Source organism: Phlebotomus papatasi, chromosome 3 (genome assembly GCF_024763615.1).
Source record: "Phlebotomus papatasi isolate M1 chromosome 3, Ppap_2.1, whole genome shotgun sequence".
Classification (NCBI taxonomy): Eukaryota; Metazoa; Arthropoda; class Insecta; order Diptera; family Psychodidae; genus Phlebotomus; species Phlebotomus papatasi.
In genome coordinates, this window is record NC_077224.1 from 50,648,003 (window position 1) to 50,664,433 (window position 16,431).

Genomic DNA, 16,431 nt, shown 5'->3' on the forward strand with positions numbered 1-16,431 from the left:
CAAACTCGAGAATAAGCGATTGCAGTGCACAATGCAATTGGTTAAGGTCGTGTAGCAAGTCAAACAGTGCCATGTGGCCTCTAATAGCTCAGTTTGTAGAGCACTCGTTTAGTTAACGAGAAGGCTCCAGCTTGATCCTGAGTTGAGGTAGGAATTTTTCCTATGTCCACTCCGGAGAAAACTGGATGATTTTTTGTTTTCAAAAACAAAATTGTGAAAAGCGATATTTTAACACGTATTTAGCAGATATACGCTATTTTTCGAAATGTTTTAGATTTTTATTCGCTCCTTGGAAATTACAAGGGGTCAACTCACTTTTTTGCGATTTTGAGATTCTAGTGCACTTAGAAAGACAATTTAATAAATTTTCAGATGATATAAGTCATTAAATTTCGTTATTAGAAAAGTTTTTCAAAATTTTAATCTTTTTGATTACTTGCATAATTTTGTTTGAAGTAAAAGGGCACAAAATATATTCATCGTTCAAATTTTTGTGAAACAGGGGACTAACTCAAGCAAGTTGATATCTTGTCATTCTAATTTCAGCAAAATTTTCGCATCATTTAGAACGACAAGGAGCTAACTCATTAAAGAACATATTTTGAAAGGTAAAAATTTAAAAGTTTCGATGCTTATATTAGTGCTCATGCAAATAGAAAAGAAATAAATTGTTTTTGTTCAGTCATTAAATTGAGATACTTATTTACACAAAGTTGAATCTTTCATACTGTCTCCTGAAAAATTGCCGAAAATTAGTTGGCCCCTTGTAATTTTCAAGGAACGATGGATTTTCATAGGTATATATTTTTCCTTAAACTAAAGTAATAAAATTCTAAAATATGTTCAAAAATAGTACATATGTTAAAAGTGTGTTAAAGTTTTGTTTCTATTAAAAAAATAGTTTTTTAAAAACTCAAAAAAAAGTTTGAAATGTGCCAAATCCAAAAGTTTTGATATTTTTATTTTTGGTCATTACTAATTTGCTACTATAATCCCTAAAAAAGAGTTTCCATTTTTGAGCATAAATACTCAAAAATTTTGTTTTTGAAATATAAAAAGAAAATTTAAGTAGGTTAAACTCAAAAGTGGAAGTCCATTTTTGAAGGAATGTAGTACTCAAACTACAAATCACCAAAAAAATCTGAATTTTTAAGATTACCTATTATGATATACAGTGAGTGTCAATAGTTTGTTGCCTAATGGATGTTTGAGAAATCAAGTGAAAAAACTGATAGAAAAAAATACTTTTCCAAATTTTTATTTTTGCAGATGAGTTCCTTGTAATCCGTAGATATTATTTATAGTTTTCAAAAAAAATAATTAATTTTATTTCATATCAAAAATAATTGTTTTCCAAAGGTTGGTCATTTTTGAAAAATCAAAAGTTTGTTGCCTCATTAAAAAAACTAATTCAAAATGGTGAAAACGTGCAACCAACTTTATGTAAACCGGTTACATTTTGAGCTTATGTCATTTGATAGGCAAATGGTGGATTTGTACATTTTTAAGGCTGTCAATGTTAAATATATAGGTGTAAGAGTGATGATAAATAATAAGAAATAATCAGTTTTTTTGATAATTCATAATTTAGGTTATAATGGCAAATTACAAAAAGTTGAAAGGTGGGATATTGTCCAGAGATACTGTTGGAAGGAATCGACGTCGCTTAATTGCCAAATTTTATGGAAATTCATGAAAAGTTATACATAAAATGGTCAAATATTATAGTTATGAGGCATGAGTACATCTGAAAAACTCTACTGGTAGACCCAGGGTTTCGACTCAGAAAGTCAATAATCGCATTCTAGGTATCTCTGATAGTAACCCCATGATGTTTGGTTCAAAAATTCAAAGTCGGCTGGTTACAGAAGGCATACAGGCTTTTTTTTAATTTAAGAAGAAAGGAATTCTTCTAAGGCTATTATGAAAGAGAATTACCATATTATTCAAAATCAAGTATATCGTCTTAAATAGAATAAAATTACCTTTCAAATTAAAAAATCGCGAGAAAACATCTGAACTCGTTCCCGTGATAGACCACTTTAAAATTTCTATCAAAAATCGTAAAAGAGAAAGCAAGCGCGACATGTTATCTTCGGCGTTGTGTTTTTCAGGCTAGGATCTTTTTCTCTGAACGTTTTTCCGTGTACTCTCCGTTTTAGTATTTCATGAGAATAAATTATTATTACTAATTTTTATTTACATGTATACTTAACTCTTCAGTTACTTTGACTAAAACTTAAGTATTTTATTACAAAGTTTTCTATAATGTTACTTGTTTTTTTTAAAGTATTTCTGGTTACATTCCTATAATTTATGTATTATTTTTCTGTCTGACTAAAATGTAACGCTAGTCCACCTTTGTCAATTTAGTAATTTCTTATTGTTTTAATACATTTAGGACTACTTGTGTAAAATATATCAAGACTAGTTTTAGACCACGACCCCTTTCAAGTGATATTTCAGATCCGGGATAAGAATAAAATAAAATGACAGTCCGTGAATAGGCGATTTCCACAAGTTTATTTACAATTGAAATTGTGGAGATCTTTCCTTTTAATTAATAAGTTACGCTTCCTATAAAATTTATTTTTCAAAACGAAACATTTACGGAAATATTCCTTTTTTTAAGAACTAATTAATTTCTGAGATTATATGGCAAACTGAGGCAGCAGTAAACAGGGAGAAGTTGTAAACACTGATTTTTATGGATATGCTACTTGCCCTAGCTTCCCCTACTTTGCTTTTTGATTGTGTCAGGTGAATTTGTAAACGATATTAATAAAAACTATAGGATAACGAAGAACCGAACTAAATGAAACTAAAGATTACCCCATTAACTGAAGGACGTAGGAAACGTTTCAATGCAGAGACCATTTACATTAAAATTCGTTGCATATTTCATTTTAAAAAAATTGAAATTACTGGTTTAATTGGCCATACCATACCAACACTGAGAGAAATCAGAAAAAGTTAAAATAACATTCCGGAAATGTTAATTTTACCCTGCAGTATTGATCCGAAATCAGTGTAAATATTATGCTTTCTAGATGTATTAGGGGTTAAAGTTACCCTTTTTCGTGTTATTTCTACCCTTAAAAAGGTGTAGAATTAACATTAAAAAATGTTGATATATTTTTACACCTAAAAATGTTAGTTACGAGGAACAAAAAGTTAATCGCCCCCCCCTCCTTTTTTTTCTGAGTGAAGATATGGGAGTGATCTAACTTTTATTTTAGGCGGAGCTTATTCTAGAAGATGAAAGCAAAATTGTCGCCTTTTGTGCTTATGTGCAAAGACCAAAACACTGTTGTTTTTTTTTAGTTTACACCATCTTTTGGAGTCAGTGTAATCAAACAATGTGTTCTTGGCAGCATTTCAATGACCCTACCTTTTGATAGGAGTGACTGGAGTAATAAAAATGTCTTGTGTGTTTCTTTATAGTCGCACGATTACACATCGTACCACAACACCATGGGACGCCGTTCAACCCTCAACCCCTACACCCACATGACCAACAAATACTCCTACCCGACCGACCACAGCCTCAGCAGTCACTATGGCGGGTACAATTCGTGGGGCTTATGGCGGGATTCTGCCAATTTGTCACTATCGGCCCTGTCATCGACGAAAAAACGGGGTGTGAAATCCTTTTCAATAATCCTGATGACTGCAGCTTTTATCGTGGTCCTGGCGGTGCTCTCAGTTGCTGGATTGGCATTCTACTTTAGCACGTTTCGCTCAGAAATGGATGACTGTGAGTATTTTTTTTTCATCCCCAAACATATCACGATGCCTCTTTTTGAGCGAAAGCACGTGTAAATTTTCACTGGAAATTTCGCTGAAGTTCTTATAACCAATTTGTTCTGAATTGAAGACACGATATTTCTCCATCAATCAATTCACATTGATACCTAAAATTCATGTAAAATCTCAATTATATTTTGTGATGGATAGGGGTTTACTAAAAGTACTAAATGTACATTTGAAGAACAACATATTGATATTTGAGATAAGAAAAAGAGCTTTTTTTTGTTCATACCATCCATACCGTCTGACCATGATCAAATTATACAAAAAGCCATGAAAATATAATATTCCTTTTTGCATATATGAATGAAACTGTAACCTTTTCCTTTGAGTTAAAATTTCAATGTTCATTTTGGGTGGATTAATCACTTTCATCCAGTATTCAAAAAATTCCTAAAAATTTTGTATTTTAAAAATTAACAACTTATTATTGCAACTGTATTGCAGTTCTATGCAGAAGTAATTTTTTGAAATTTTATATTAAAAAAACGTGGAAAATTTAGTGTTAAACTCTGCAAATTTTGATGCTAAAATTGTGCCCATCAGAAGTACTATGTGCCAATATGCCAATATTTGAGAAAGCCATATAATCCGGAAATATTGGTATCATTCTCTCCTCTAGAGATTCTATTTCCAATTGGGTTCTCTTGGAGTGAGTAAAGTGCATCAGTAGCTGGAAGTGTTATTCGTGATGAGCCAACATAGATGGAATTGAGCATGTTGTATGCAAAATAGCTGAGTTATCGTTTATTTTTGCAGCGCTCCTTGTATTCGATGGCTCATTTCAAGTGATGCGAGGTGACATGTACACCACAGGCCTTAAGTACAACCATACCTCAGCTTTTCGGCAAAAGCAGCAATTCTACGAACGTCTGATAGATAGCGCCATGGTTAGCGGTGGACTTAGGACAACCCGTTGTGACGTTATGGGCTTTGGTAGTGGACCACTGGTTAATGTCAATTTTCGAGTGTTTGTAGACATTAAAACTACACCACCGATGTGAGTATTCCGAAACAGTAGTTCTATTCAAATGCTTAAGTTTCAGTGAAAATGATTGTTGACATTGTCAGAGTTATGGCCATGCATCAACAAAATGTCGTCTCTGGGAATGTGTGAAAAGTTGCTTCTGATTTGTAAACAGTCACAGTTTCAACATCTAACGAATCCGTGATTTGTCTTTTCTCACGCTCATTCTTCGGGATATTGCAAATGTCTTTCAATTTTTATTCAAGGGGTAGTGTCAGCCAGAAGAGATGAGAGCCGAAAACCCTACCGTGGCAATTACTTATACATATAAAACAAGCGGTTGATATTGAAAGTTAGACTGGGCGTAAAGAATGCGTTTCTCAGCTTTTCGGTGATCATTAGCAGGATAAATGTCACCATGAGATTAAATCACTTTCATTTCTAAATTTTTTCTAGAGCTCTATGTCTGCCTTGTAATGATAAAGGTATTTTATATTTTATTCACTTGCAAATTGTTCTTGGACAAGTTCGTTTTTACTTTGGACAAACCTTAAGTTTATTCGCTTGACTTAACTATGTTCTTTTTTTTTAATTTCATGAAGATAGTCTTTTCATTTGTATCCTTAAATAATGTGAAAAATACGTGCTTGAGACCTAAGACTTATAAGGGCTTCAGACCTAAGACCGTCTTCAGACTCGAGATTTAACCCAGTTCCCGAGGGTCTCAAAACCTTAAACAGCAACCGATTTTATTGATTTTTCAAAATGTAATAGGTCATTTGCAAGCGCGTGGCAAGTTGACATTTTTATAATGGAGCTATTTGAAGCCAATTTCCTAAATTGATCTCGGACTCAGCTCACAGTGCTCCGAGGAAAAAGTGTGTTTAAACAAAAATTTAGTATATTTATCCCTAGACGCGGTAAGGGATCTTATAATAAGAAAAAACTTCTCAATTTTTAGATATTTTGCGTAATGGTCGCGAGTGCAAAAAAAAATCCCATATAAATTTAAATCTAAGTATGAAAAAGTGGCTTCAAATTACAGGCAACTTGCCAGGGGCTAGATCATTTGTCCTTCATAATGCAATCCTAAGTCAAAATTTTCCAAAAAATCTTGACTGATAAGACATTAGAGAAGTTAAGCCATATGGCTAAGCCTTAGGTCTGAAGCCCGTATAAGGCTTATCCATATGGCTTAACTTCTCTAATTCCTTATCAATCAAAATTTATTGGAAAATTATCACTTAAGATTGGGCAACATGGAAAAATGATCCATTAAATTTTGAAAAAGCAAAAAAATTGGTTGCTATTTTGAATTTCGAGATCATCGGGAACTGGATTAAACCTTAGGTCTAAAGCCGAACTTAACCATATTGCTTCACCGCTCTAATTTCTTATCATTCACGATTTTTTGAAAAACTTTAACTTAAGATTGTATTATTATTAAAAATAAATGGTTTATTGGTTTATCAAAACGCAAAAAATTGCTAGTTATTTAAGATTTTGAGAACTTCGGGAACTAGGCTAAATCTCTAGTCTGAAAATCGCTTAAAATTTGGAAGATTAAAAATGTGTTTTAATTCTTCTGGTGTAAGTTTTCCTTATGATGACACCGGAAAGTCTTTGAAATAGATTCATATATTTTTTAATGCAGAGGGGTAAAATAACATTTCGATAAACAAAAAATTAAAACTTCGTTTAAATTAAAATCAAAACACTAATTTTAGGAAGTTCTTCTAGATGTTTAAAGAAATGAGTCTAAAGGTGTCTACACACTAGAAGCAATTTTCGTCAAATTAAATTCAGACGTTTCTACCTACAAGGATAGGGGAAATTTTCTTTAAAAAGGCATTTTTTAAAGAAATTTCTACTAGTGTGTAGACACCATAATGTCCAAGACACACTTAGGACTTAAGATGAAAGACGGCTTAATTCAATTATATCAAATAACGATTTGACTAAAGTCCCATCAGTTTCCCACTGACTAACCGCCTCTTGGCTTAATCCAGGAGACGGATTAGTTAGAAACTAATGGAAATGTAATTTGATCATCATTTTGATTATAACCACGTTAAGCCTTCTCTCGGCATAAGTCGTAAGTGTGTCTAGGGTATAAGTCTTACTTTATTTTTGAATTTGTTGACTCGAAGAGGTCTCTTGTAAAATTTAAAAATTGTACTTAAATTTTTAATTGAAGGGAATTTTCTTTCTAGATGCGGGTAAGATTAGCCTTTGGGGTTGACTTTGCCTTCCTATCGTTTGAAAGCTTTTCTTTAATTCTAGCCAAGGGCCTATCGGCATTCATTTTTTCCATAAATTTTTAAAGAGGACACTAAAACCTAATAGAAGGTTTCTCCTAAAGAGAATTGACTTATCACTTTTAATCAGACTTGATACGCTGGACTCTAGCACTTAAGAATTGTCTTCGATTCACCGAATCGAAGTTCGATCGGTAAAGACCATACTTAAATGCTTGAATTAAAATAAAGCTTAAGAACCGCAGAGGCGTAGGGTCCGTAGTTATCTCCGGAGACCATATCGCCGCCCACATATACGGTGCTCGATTGTAGTGGACAAATTTAATTTTTATTAAAGAAAATTTAAATTCTCTAATTTTCTTTTTAGACTATCCACGACTTATGCATTTTAAATCGGTTTAGTTCTTGTTTTTAAAGAGAATCTTAAACTCAATTAAATTAGTTTGACATTTTCATTTAAGCTTCGTTATTTTAAAGTTTGTAGCATTTTAGCTTAAAGACTTAAAGACATTTAATAGTTTAAAATTAAGGATCTTTATAGTAGAGTATGAATCAGGTATTGAATCAGTATGAAACAGTCTGATTTAAAGATTTAACTCTTAACGATTTATCTCATTAATTCAAAGAGAAATTAATAGATAGTCAATAATAATAATATATTTATTTCCTTCATCAATCTCAAGAATGCGGCTGCCGACCGACTTCACAACCGGTCTCCCGACGTAAATGAGAAAAACCTTGGTTCTCAGACCGTGTAGGCGTATAGGAGAAAGCGCGCTACCTAGCTTTGGATTGGACTAGCTATTAAAATATAATTTTATAATGTGCCAAATTCATTTAAAAAACATTGAAAAAACTGACTCGTGCGATGCATAAATCGTCTGAAGGTAACGCACTTTCCCCTACTTGAATAGACCATATACTAGAAAACTTGTTTCAAGTTCTCAGGTTTTTAATTACTACAACATTTTTTCATTGTTTTTCCAAATAATTTGTAATTTTTATTTGTTTAATTCAGTGTAGGAGAAAAGGGCGTTACTTTCGGACGACTCAAGCTTCGGACAACTCACATTTCTCAATATGTTTTTATTTTTAATGAATTTGAACCATTATAATTTTCTGGGTCCCGGTCAAAATCCCGAACGCCAAAATCCCGAAAGCCAAAATCCCGAACGCCAAAATCCCGAAAGCCAAAATCTCGAATGGGCCAAAATCCCGAATTCTTAAAAGTGTCATAGCTACTCCCACGATTGCACCCATGCTTTCTGGAGGCAAAGGGAAATCTTCTGTGCCTTGGTAAATTATTCTAAACATTTTCCTCCATATAATTTCATCAATTTGAGGATTTTGAAAATTCGGGATTTTGGCTTTCGGGATTTTGGCTTTCGGGATTTTAGCCTTTTCGGGATTTTGGCTTTCGGGATTTTGGTTTTCGGGATTTTGGCTTTCGGTATTTTGGCTGCCACCGAATTTTCTATTAGAATAGCCAGTTCAATGTCTCAAATTTGCTAAAAAGAGCCATGGGGAGGGTAAGTGTACCAAATTTCGGCCTAGTTGTATGTGAGCGTTAAAGTGTTTAAGTTTGAAATGTAATATTTTAATAGAAATTGGATTTATTTGTTGTTTCTTTTTAAGTGGTGTTAGTCGGAACTTTGTAGATAGTTTATCGTTTTTGCTTTTTTCAAAAATCATTCTTGATATATTTTAAAATGAATAAAAACAGATATAGCTTTGGATCATATTTCGGCAACCTTAATTCTCATAGTTTCTTGACTTTCGGGAATTCGTCTAGTTTTTTTCACATCATCTTGTTCGTTCAAGTGACATTTTTTGTTTTTTTTTTCATTTTCCAATCTAGAGATTATGTAATAACTAAAGATTCATAGAAATTTGAAGAATAAAAGAAGTGGCCGAAATTGCAAGCTGGCCGAAATTTGGCACATTTACCCTAAATACATTAAGAACATATTGAAAAGACTAAATTATCCGGAGCTAAAGTCTTTTGAAGATAGCACGAGTTCCCCCTTTTAAAAAATAACCCGCCGCTTTTGCTCACATTTTGGGAAAGAAAATACAAATATAAAAGAAAGAAATATGAAAGAAAATGGCAAATGTGTGACAATAAAGGCAATAATTGTTGAATTTTTCAATATTTCAATAAGCAATGTTTCATGCAAAGTATTCAATTTGTTCCCCATTGGAAAAACCCAGGACAATGACAAATGTGGAGGAACATATAAAGAATTCTCTGCTGAATGAAGTCACGTCCTCCAACTCATCCTTCAAGAACATAAAAATAGACCCAGAGTCGATTGAGGTGAAACGATCGCTGGATGTTGAGGCACTCAAGTCGTCGTCATTTGTCAAGGAAATCGATGTGAGTGCAGTGCAATTTTGCATTTTCAACAATTGCACATGTAGACAAATGCACTAGAAACTACCCCTATTTCATCTCTTTCGTAGATGGCAACTGAGGCCACCACCCGAAGTCCACAATTTGATGAGCGCATCACAAAAAAATCGGGCGTCATCGAAAAAACTATTCACAAATTTTCATCCTCCACAACACGACAGACACAATCTCCAAAGCCCACAAATAGCACTCCATCCGTCATCCAGGGATCATATGAAATCACAAAGACAGAAGCTGACCTTACGTACAGGAAGGATTATTCGACATCAACCGTAGGTACAACGGATACAGCAACGAGTTTTACTCTAAAGCCGATTGTCAATCAAGCTACAATTAAGGTCAAGAGTTCATCAAAGAAGGGAGCTGCAATATCCACTGTTGAGAAGGTTAATGCTACAAGGACTCACAATGTCGGAAAGGTAAGACAAAATGAAAATTTCCTTAAAAATATCTACTGCGAAATTTATTGTAATTTTTTTTTTTAACAAAATAACTAGGGGAATATTGGCATGATTTGCACACAGCGAACCTTAAAACGATGCGAATTTTTTCTTTGTTTGCAAAGAGCTAATTTTTTAGGGGAAAGTGGTCTCCCTTCGAACGTTTATGCCTTTGAATAAAGTGAATTTCTTTTGTTTTTCGTTAAACTAACACTAAATAATGACGGAATTATCAACAATTGATGATAATCCAACTATTTAATAGAATTGTGTAAGTCTCTTAGGAAAACTAAAAGAAAATTCACATTATTCGAAGGAATGATCGTTCGAAGGGAGAGTACTTTCCCCTAGTCATAAGGTAAATAATTATCAACCTGATGAGACGAGATGACAAATGCTAAATCAGCAAGGGGGAGATATTAGGGTCGGAAGTGGTGTACATCTAAAAATGAAGTGCTTGGAAGTCTTTGGAAGTGGGAGTACTCGAATATAAAGTCTTTTCTGTCTAATTCCGTATTTTTCAGACTACGTTACTTTTAGTTGAGATTTTTAATTCGGGCGGCAAACTGAAAAGGTTTGTTGAAATTTTCAAGTTCGATTATGACAATAAATGGAGCAAATACGTTCAAATTTATTATAGCTTAATTTGTGTCGTAATGTTTCCGAGGATAATATTCAGTTGAATAATAATTTTCCTTAATTTTTACAGGAATTTCAAATTCATGTAGTGGCTCGTAACTAATGACATTAGATATTGCAGTTGACTTTCAATCAATTTTTTATATATATATTTTTATAATTTATAGTATTCCTGTGACTTTTTCGCGAATGTCCTTAAAGGGTATTCAGTAGCTTTTCAGCTATTCAGTAGCTATTCAGTACCATTTTTTGTTTACCTTTTTGCATATAGTGGAAAGATTTTAGTGTATTACATATCTTCAATGCCAAAAGTATTCGACCAAAAAATAGATTTGTGCTTTTGAGGACTATTATAAAGAGGAACGAAAAGGTGAATTTGTAATATTTAATGCTAGACTGATTTTGGAAAGGTCTAAGTGATGAACTTCCATTAAAGAAACATTTTAGGGGTTTATTTAGATTGCGTGCTTGCTCTAAGAATGATTAAAAAGTGGCTTTGAAAATTTAGAAATAAGGATTTATCCTTAGAAATATCAATTCCATTTTAAACGGTCTGTAATATTGACGCCAATATTGTATCTTAGTGGAAGAAAATTTGTGAATAACAATTGAAGAGATTGTTAAAATGTTGGAAAACAATAATTAAATCGTATTTCGTTATTTAGAAAATCTTGAATGTGTTTGAAAGCTCAATACATGGGTGCCACATATTTTCACTGAAAGGAATAAGGAGGACTTTATGAATGTGGCCATTTTTCTCGTGATACGTTGCAATAAAAAATCTTTTCTGGATTGATTGGCGACCAGGTAATGAGGAATTAATCTAATACAACAATAACGAAAAAGATCCTTGAAAAAATAGCCAAGCTTGTTTCAAAAGTTGATTAGCAAACATCAAAAACTTTTCCAAGGAGTGCAAAATGTTTTAGATTTAAAGGATTTTAAAACCAGGGGAAAGAATTAAGTTTAATAAAATGTGAAGATACACCTGAAGTGCTGAATTAGTCGTTGCACTCGTACTGTTGGACTCCAGACTTTCCAGCCCAGTTTCAATTTACAAATGACAATACATTTTTCTTTAGATATTCAATTTTCCAAAATTAGCTTCACTGGTCTCTTAGGAAAATTCAAAATATGTTGATATTCCTTCGTGAAACGCAGATAATATTAAAATATTGAAAGTATGCAAGAATATCTGGCGGTAGAAATTTAAAATATAAGCAAAATGTTACAAATATATATATAAAAATAAATTTCTTGAGATTTCTTAAGAATTGTTCTAATTACATTTTTCATCAGATTAAGCAAATTATTAATTTCTAAGAATGAGAAGTATATGAAGTGTAGGAAGTACTGGAAGTATTGCAACATTTTTGAGAGTGTTGCGAAGTTTTGGAAGTGCGAAGGACTCTTCCATACAAGTTATGGAAGTGCCTGGAAGTGGTGTACACATTTTCACCCAAATATCTCCCCCTTTTAAATCAATTCTTTGCAAACAAAGAGAAAATTTGCATCTTATAAAGAGTATAAAGGGTTTACTGTGTGCGAACCATGCCTACATTCCCCTCTAATTAGTGACATTTGCATCTTTGCTGGTTGATTTTTTTTAATTAAACACCACCGTACCACTTTAAACTTGTTATTCTGGGTTGCAGTAATAAAGAACTATTTCTTTTACTTTTATTTAGAACAATAAAGCAATAAAACGGTCTAATAAAAACTCTTCCAAGTACAAGAACTCGTGATTTTTTGTGTGTTTCATTATTTTTTTTTATTTTTCGTATCTACCATGGGAACTATTGATGATTTTCGATGGTATATTACAAACGTTTATTGATGGTTTGAGTAATAATAATAAAATTGTTATTCCCAACAGGTGGATAAAGTGGAGAATCCTGTGAAAACCACAACCAACACCCCAGTGACTGTGACACCAGTGACGAGTACTGAGAGTACGACTAGTACGACGGAAAGGGTGGAAATCATAAGTGAAACACCTTCAACAACTGCCTCATCGACCGAGAGTGTGAGTCAATTGAGCACAGAGACTGCGAATGACGGCACGAGCCATGAGATTGTTGCAAACAATAAGAATCCTCCGAAGCTCGATGTGAGTCTCTTTACCAGCTCCCCGGTGTTGGATCACGAACCATGGCGTCCCATAAACCCATCAACTCCACCAAGGAAACCCATAGAAGAGGCGCCAATTGCTGTCAAGGTAGACACCACCCCACCGAAGGATGAAGTGGTGCTGTACAGAAATAGGGGAGACATCTTGGCAACGGAGAAGACATTGCCCCTTCCCATCTACTATCAAAGTTACACGAATCCATCCTTCTCAGCTACAACAATGGGTATTGAACGTCTCGGTGCGGCTGATGTTAAGCCCTATCCGCTACCAGTGAATAAGCTATATGATGAAGACGTCAATCCGGGTGGTTTGAATCAGGGTGAGGTCATTCGAAATAGTCCTGGTTCGGCCATCAAAGTAACTTATGATGACTACGTACCTGGAGACCGATTTGAACATCTGGGAGGGGGTGTTATTGTGAAGAAGGCTGAATCGACCGAGACGCCGCAAAACAATTCAAGTTCTGAAGTCCTTGACATGTCAACATCTGAAAACGAAGAAACAACAACGTCGCTAGGTGGCATTGAAGAAGCCGATCAATTAGGTGACATACTCTATGATTTGCTAAATACAAGCGAAGAGAGGTATGGCCTAGGAGATGGAGTGAGTACAACGGAGAAGATCAATTTCAACAATATTCGAGAACATGTTCTCAATATGTCGCGAAATTCGAATCTGAGTGAAAATACAACCGAATACTCAAGTGAACGCACATATACAACGTCACTACAACAGCAGAATGTTACAACAGCAACAACTGATGCTACAACTATTGCAGATATGTCAGCAGAAGGTGGAACAACATCTTCTTACGTTGAAGTTGAAACACTCAACTATACGCCAGCTTCTTGGGATCCTCCAGCACTATTTCCCATCCAGACCAAATGGGAGTTTGTTAATGGGTCTTCAGTACTAGTTCCTGAGACAATTCCCATGAAGAGAATCTACAACGACACCCTCCAAGCCTGGATTGTTGAAAATTCACAACAAGAACAGGAACCCACAAGGTTGCAAGAACTAACATCTAAGAAACACGAGTCCGGCAACATACAGAACATCTCAGCGATTTTCGATACTCTCGCTTCGAAGTTGGGGATAACGCCCAATATTGCCAGTAAAGTACCACCTTTCCATATCTCTAAGAAAAATCGTACGCGTATTTCCACAACAACAGAGAGCCTTAAAGACACTACAACAATGAGAGTAACAACAACAGAACCTATTTCAACTACAGCACGATCAACAAAAGCGTCTACGTCTAGGAGAACAACAAAACGAACCACAACATCGACAGTTGCATCAACAACAAAAGATAATCCAACAACCACAACAGAGGCTGATTCACCTGTAATATTGGTGCGATCGTCATCGGAAACGACGCCCAATCTATCAGCTGAAACTATCTCAGGCATGGCCGAGGTTGAAGAAGTTGATCCAGCCGTTTTCGAGGAGATCATGAGGAGGTCATCTACAACAAAAATGCCACCGCTGGTTACACTTCTGCCAGCAAGGTCTAACCTGGCTGTGAGAACCTTCCGACCACCGATCAAACATGTTGATAGTCGAAATTTCAAGACACCCCTAGCTAGAATAGTTACAGCTAGCATGAGCGTTGGGAACTAAACATTTCACTGCAATCTTCGGGCCCAAATAGACTCAGGCTGATTCTCGAGAATACTTAGCATACAAAATCTGGCAGTAAAGGATCCGGTAAAGGAATTTGATGCAAAGAAGTTCTAATTGATGATCCTAAGACCACAGTGTATGACAGTTCGGGATACACGGTGAAAACTTTCGGCCACTGACCGAAATATTGGAACAAATTTACTTTGGAACAAATATTTTCGAAACAAAATTGTATCTGAAGAAGACATTTTAATCCCAAATACATACAAATTTGCCCCAAATAAATACAAATTTTTCCCAAAAATTTGGGTGTCCGTATGCGAGCTAATTTTGGATCAAATATGTGCCGAAATTTTTTACCGTGTAGATCTTTATTGATGAAGTTTACAGGCTAAATGTTCTCGAGGATCAGCCTGGGTCTATTTAGGTCTTTAGGCCTCATGCAAGTGCTGATTCTCTGAAAAACGTAGGTTTTTTTTTTTTTAAGAATTTTGAAGTTTGCATTATTTTGATGGTAGTTTCTCCATAAATTAGGAGAGCTACCTTGAGTACAGTATTGTATAAATATCATGAAAGAAAACTTAATGGAATTTTCTTCTATATAAGTTTATCAACACGAATCAACAATATTTGACTTGAGTTTTTCTAGAGTTTGTAATGTGTCTTCAAAGTTTTTCAGAGATGTTATTTGATCAATTTTCTAAATCCTAAATAAAAGAGAGAAAACGTAATTTTAACTGATTCTGAAATATGTAATTTGAAAGAAATTTTTCAGCAATGTATAACATTAAAATAAACATATTTCTTTTGTTACTTCTCTTCAAAACTGTGTGGAATTACGGCGTAAGAGAAGGTGGTTAACTTCCGAATGCACCGAACATAGAATATAGCAATTTTTTCGATTTCTCTGACAAGGTTTTTATAAATTGAATACAATTTCTTGTTCGGAAGTAAACACCCTTCCCCTACGTAGAATAACTTTTGTTTTACAAGCATGTGACCCAGATAACTTAGAATTAGATTTTGTTCACTCAATAAAATGTCAAACACGTATTGAGAAACAAATGTCAATTATATCTTGCACATTTTGCGCAGAATAACTTTTCTTTTGTGAACCTGTGTACGACATTGGGTATTTGTGAAAGTATATATAACAATACCAAACTAAAGTTATTCTAATAATTGAGAAATTAAAAGAAAATTGAATTATATAATAAAATTTCGTAAATGTATATTTAATCGTAAATTTGAGACTCTCTATTATGCATTTTCCAACGATTTATTGTGCATTTATCCATTATATGTAATCTAGATAGGGTATGACATTTAGATTACACTTAAAGATATTAATAAACTTGATGAAGTATGATTTAGAATCCCTTAAGTATTGGATAAGGTTAATTATGATGTTTTGCATTAAAATTGTATCATCTTGAACCATGTTGTTATCTCACACTGCAATCAAGATGGACTATACAGCATTCCATCCACAGAGACTTTAGTGCATAAATAACTGTAGTAAACAAGTATGAGAAGAACTTTGTAAACAATGGCAATAAATGCATATTAATAACTTATGCCTAAACTTTTACTTCCCCTACAATAAATATTTCAATAATTTTTTTCTCTCGTTTGAATACTTCGGAGAAAACATTGGGTTGAAAAAAAAATCATGAATTTTCGAGGAAGAGAGAGAAGGGATGCAAAACACTTGAAAGTTCATTATACAAATGGGACATGCTCCACTCACGACGAAAATACAATAAGTTGCAAAAATCGTGTCTAAAACAAAATTTCACAGCAATTTTTTCCATTATAAGTCAAGATGAAAATAAACACAGGTGAAAAGTTCTTCATATTTGTGAAAATCAAAACTTTTGCCAAACTAACTTTACCTTTTGTTCACTTCTTTATTTTTTGTACTTGGGAAAAAGTGCAGTGCTTACTTATGACAACATTTAGTTATTATCTCAGAGTATATTCCAGAATTCCAAAATATAGTGAGATAATGGGAAGAGCTTTTACCCATTACACTCCATTCGTTGAACCATTTATTCTCGATTTTCAATATTTTTCTGCTCGAACTTAAAGCGAGAGTTATATAATCCACTTTTTTCCACTTGTATAGAATTTCCATTCTATAAGAC

General features: G+C 33.9%; 1 protein-coding gene across 1 annotated transcript in view; it reads left to right on the forward strand.

Annotated features, from left to right (window-relative positions):
- The window catches only part of LOC129807209 (mucin-2), a 51,912-nt gene extending 36,051 nt beyond the window's left edge, over window positions 1-15,861 (forward strand). Inside the window, exons 2-7 of the mRNA XM_055856312.1 lie at window positions 93-106; window positions 3,445-3,757; window positions 4,570-4,810; window positions 9,247-9,412; window positions 9,499-9,867; window positions 12,404-15,861. Coding sequence (XP_055712287.1) covers window positions 93-106; window positions 3,445-3,757; window positions 4,570-4,810; window positions 9,247-9,412; window positions 9,499-9,867; window positions 12,404-14,281 — 2,981 coding nt within the window. The 3' untranslated portion in view covers window positions 14,282-15,861. The remainder of the gene's footprint in view (window positions 1-92; window positions 107-3,444; window positions 3,758-4,569; window positions 4,811-9,246; window positions 9,413-9,498; window positions 9,868-12,403) is intronic.
- The last annotated feature ends 570 nt before the right edge of the window (window positions 15,862-16,431 follow it).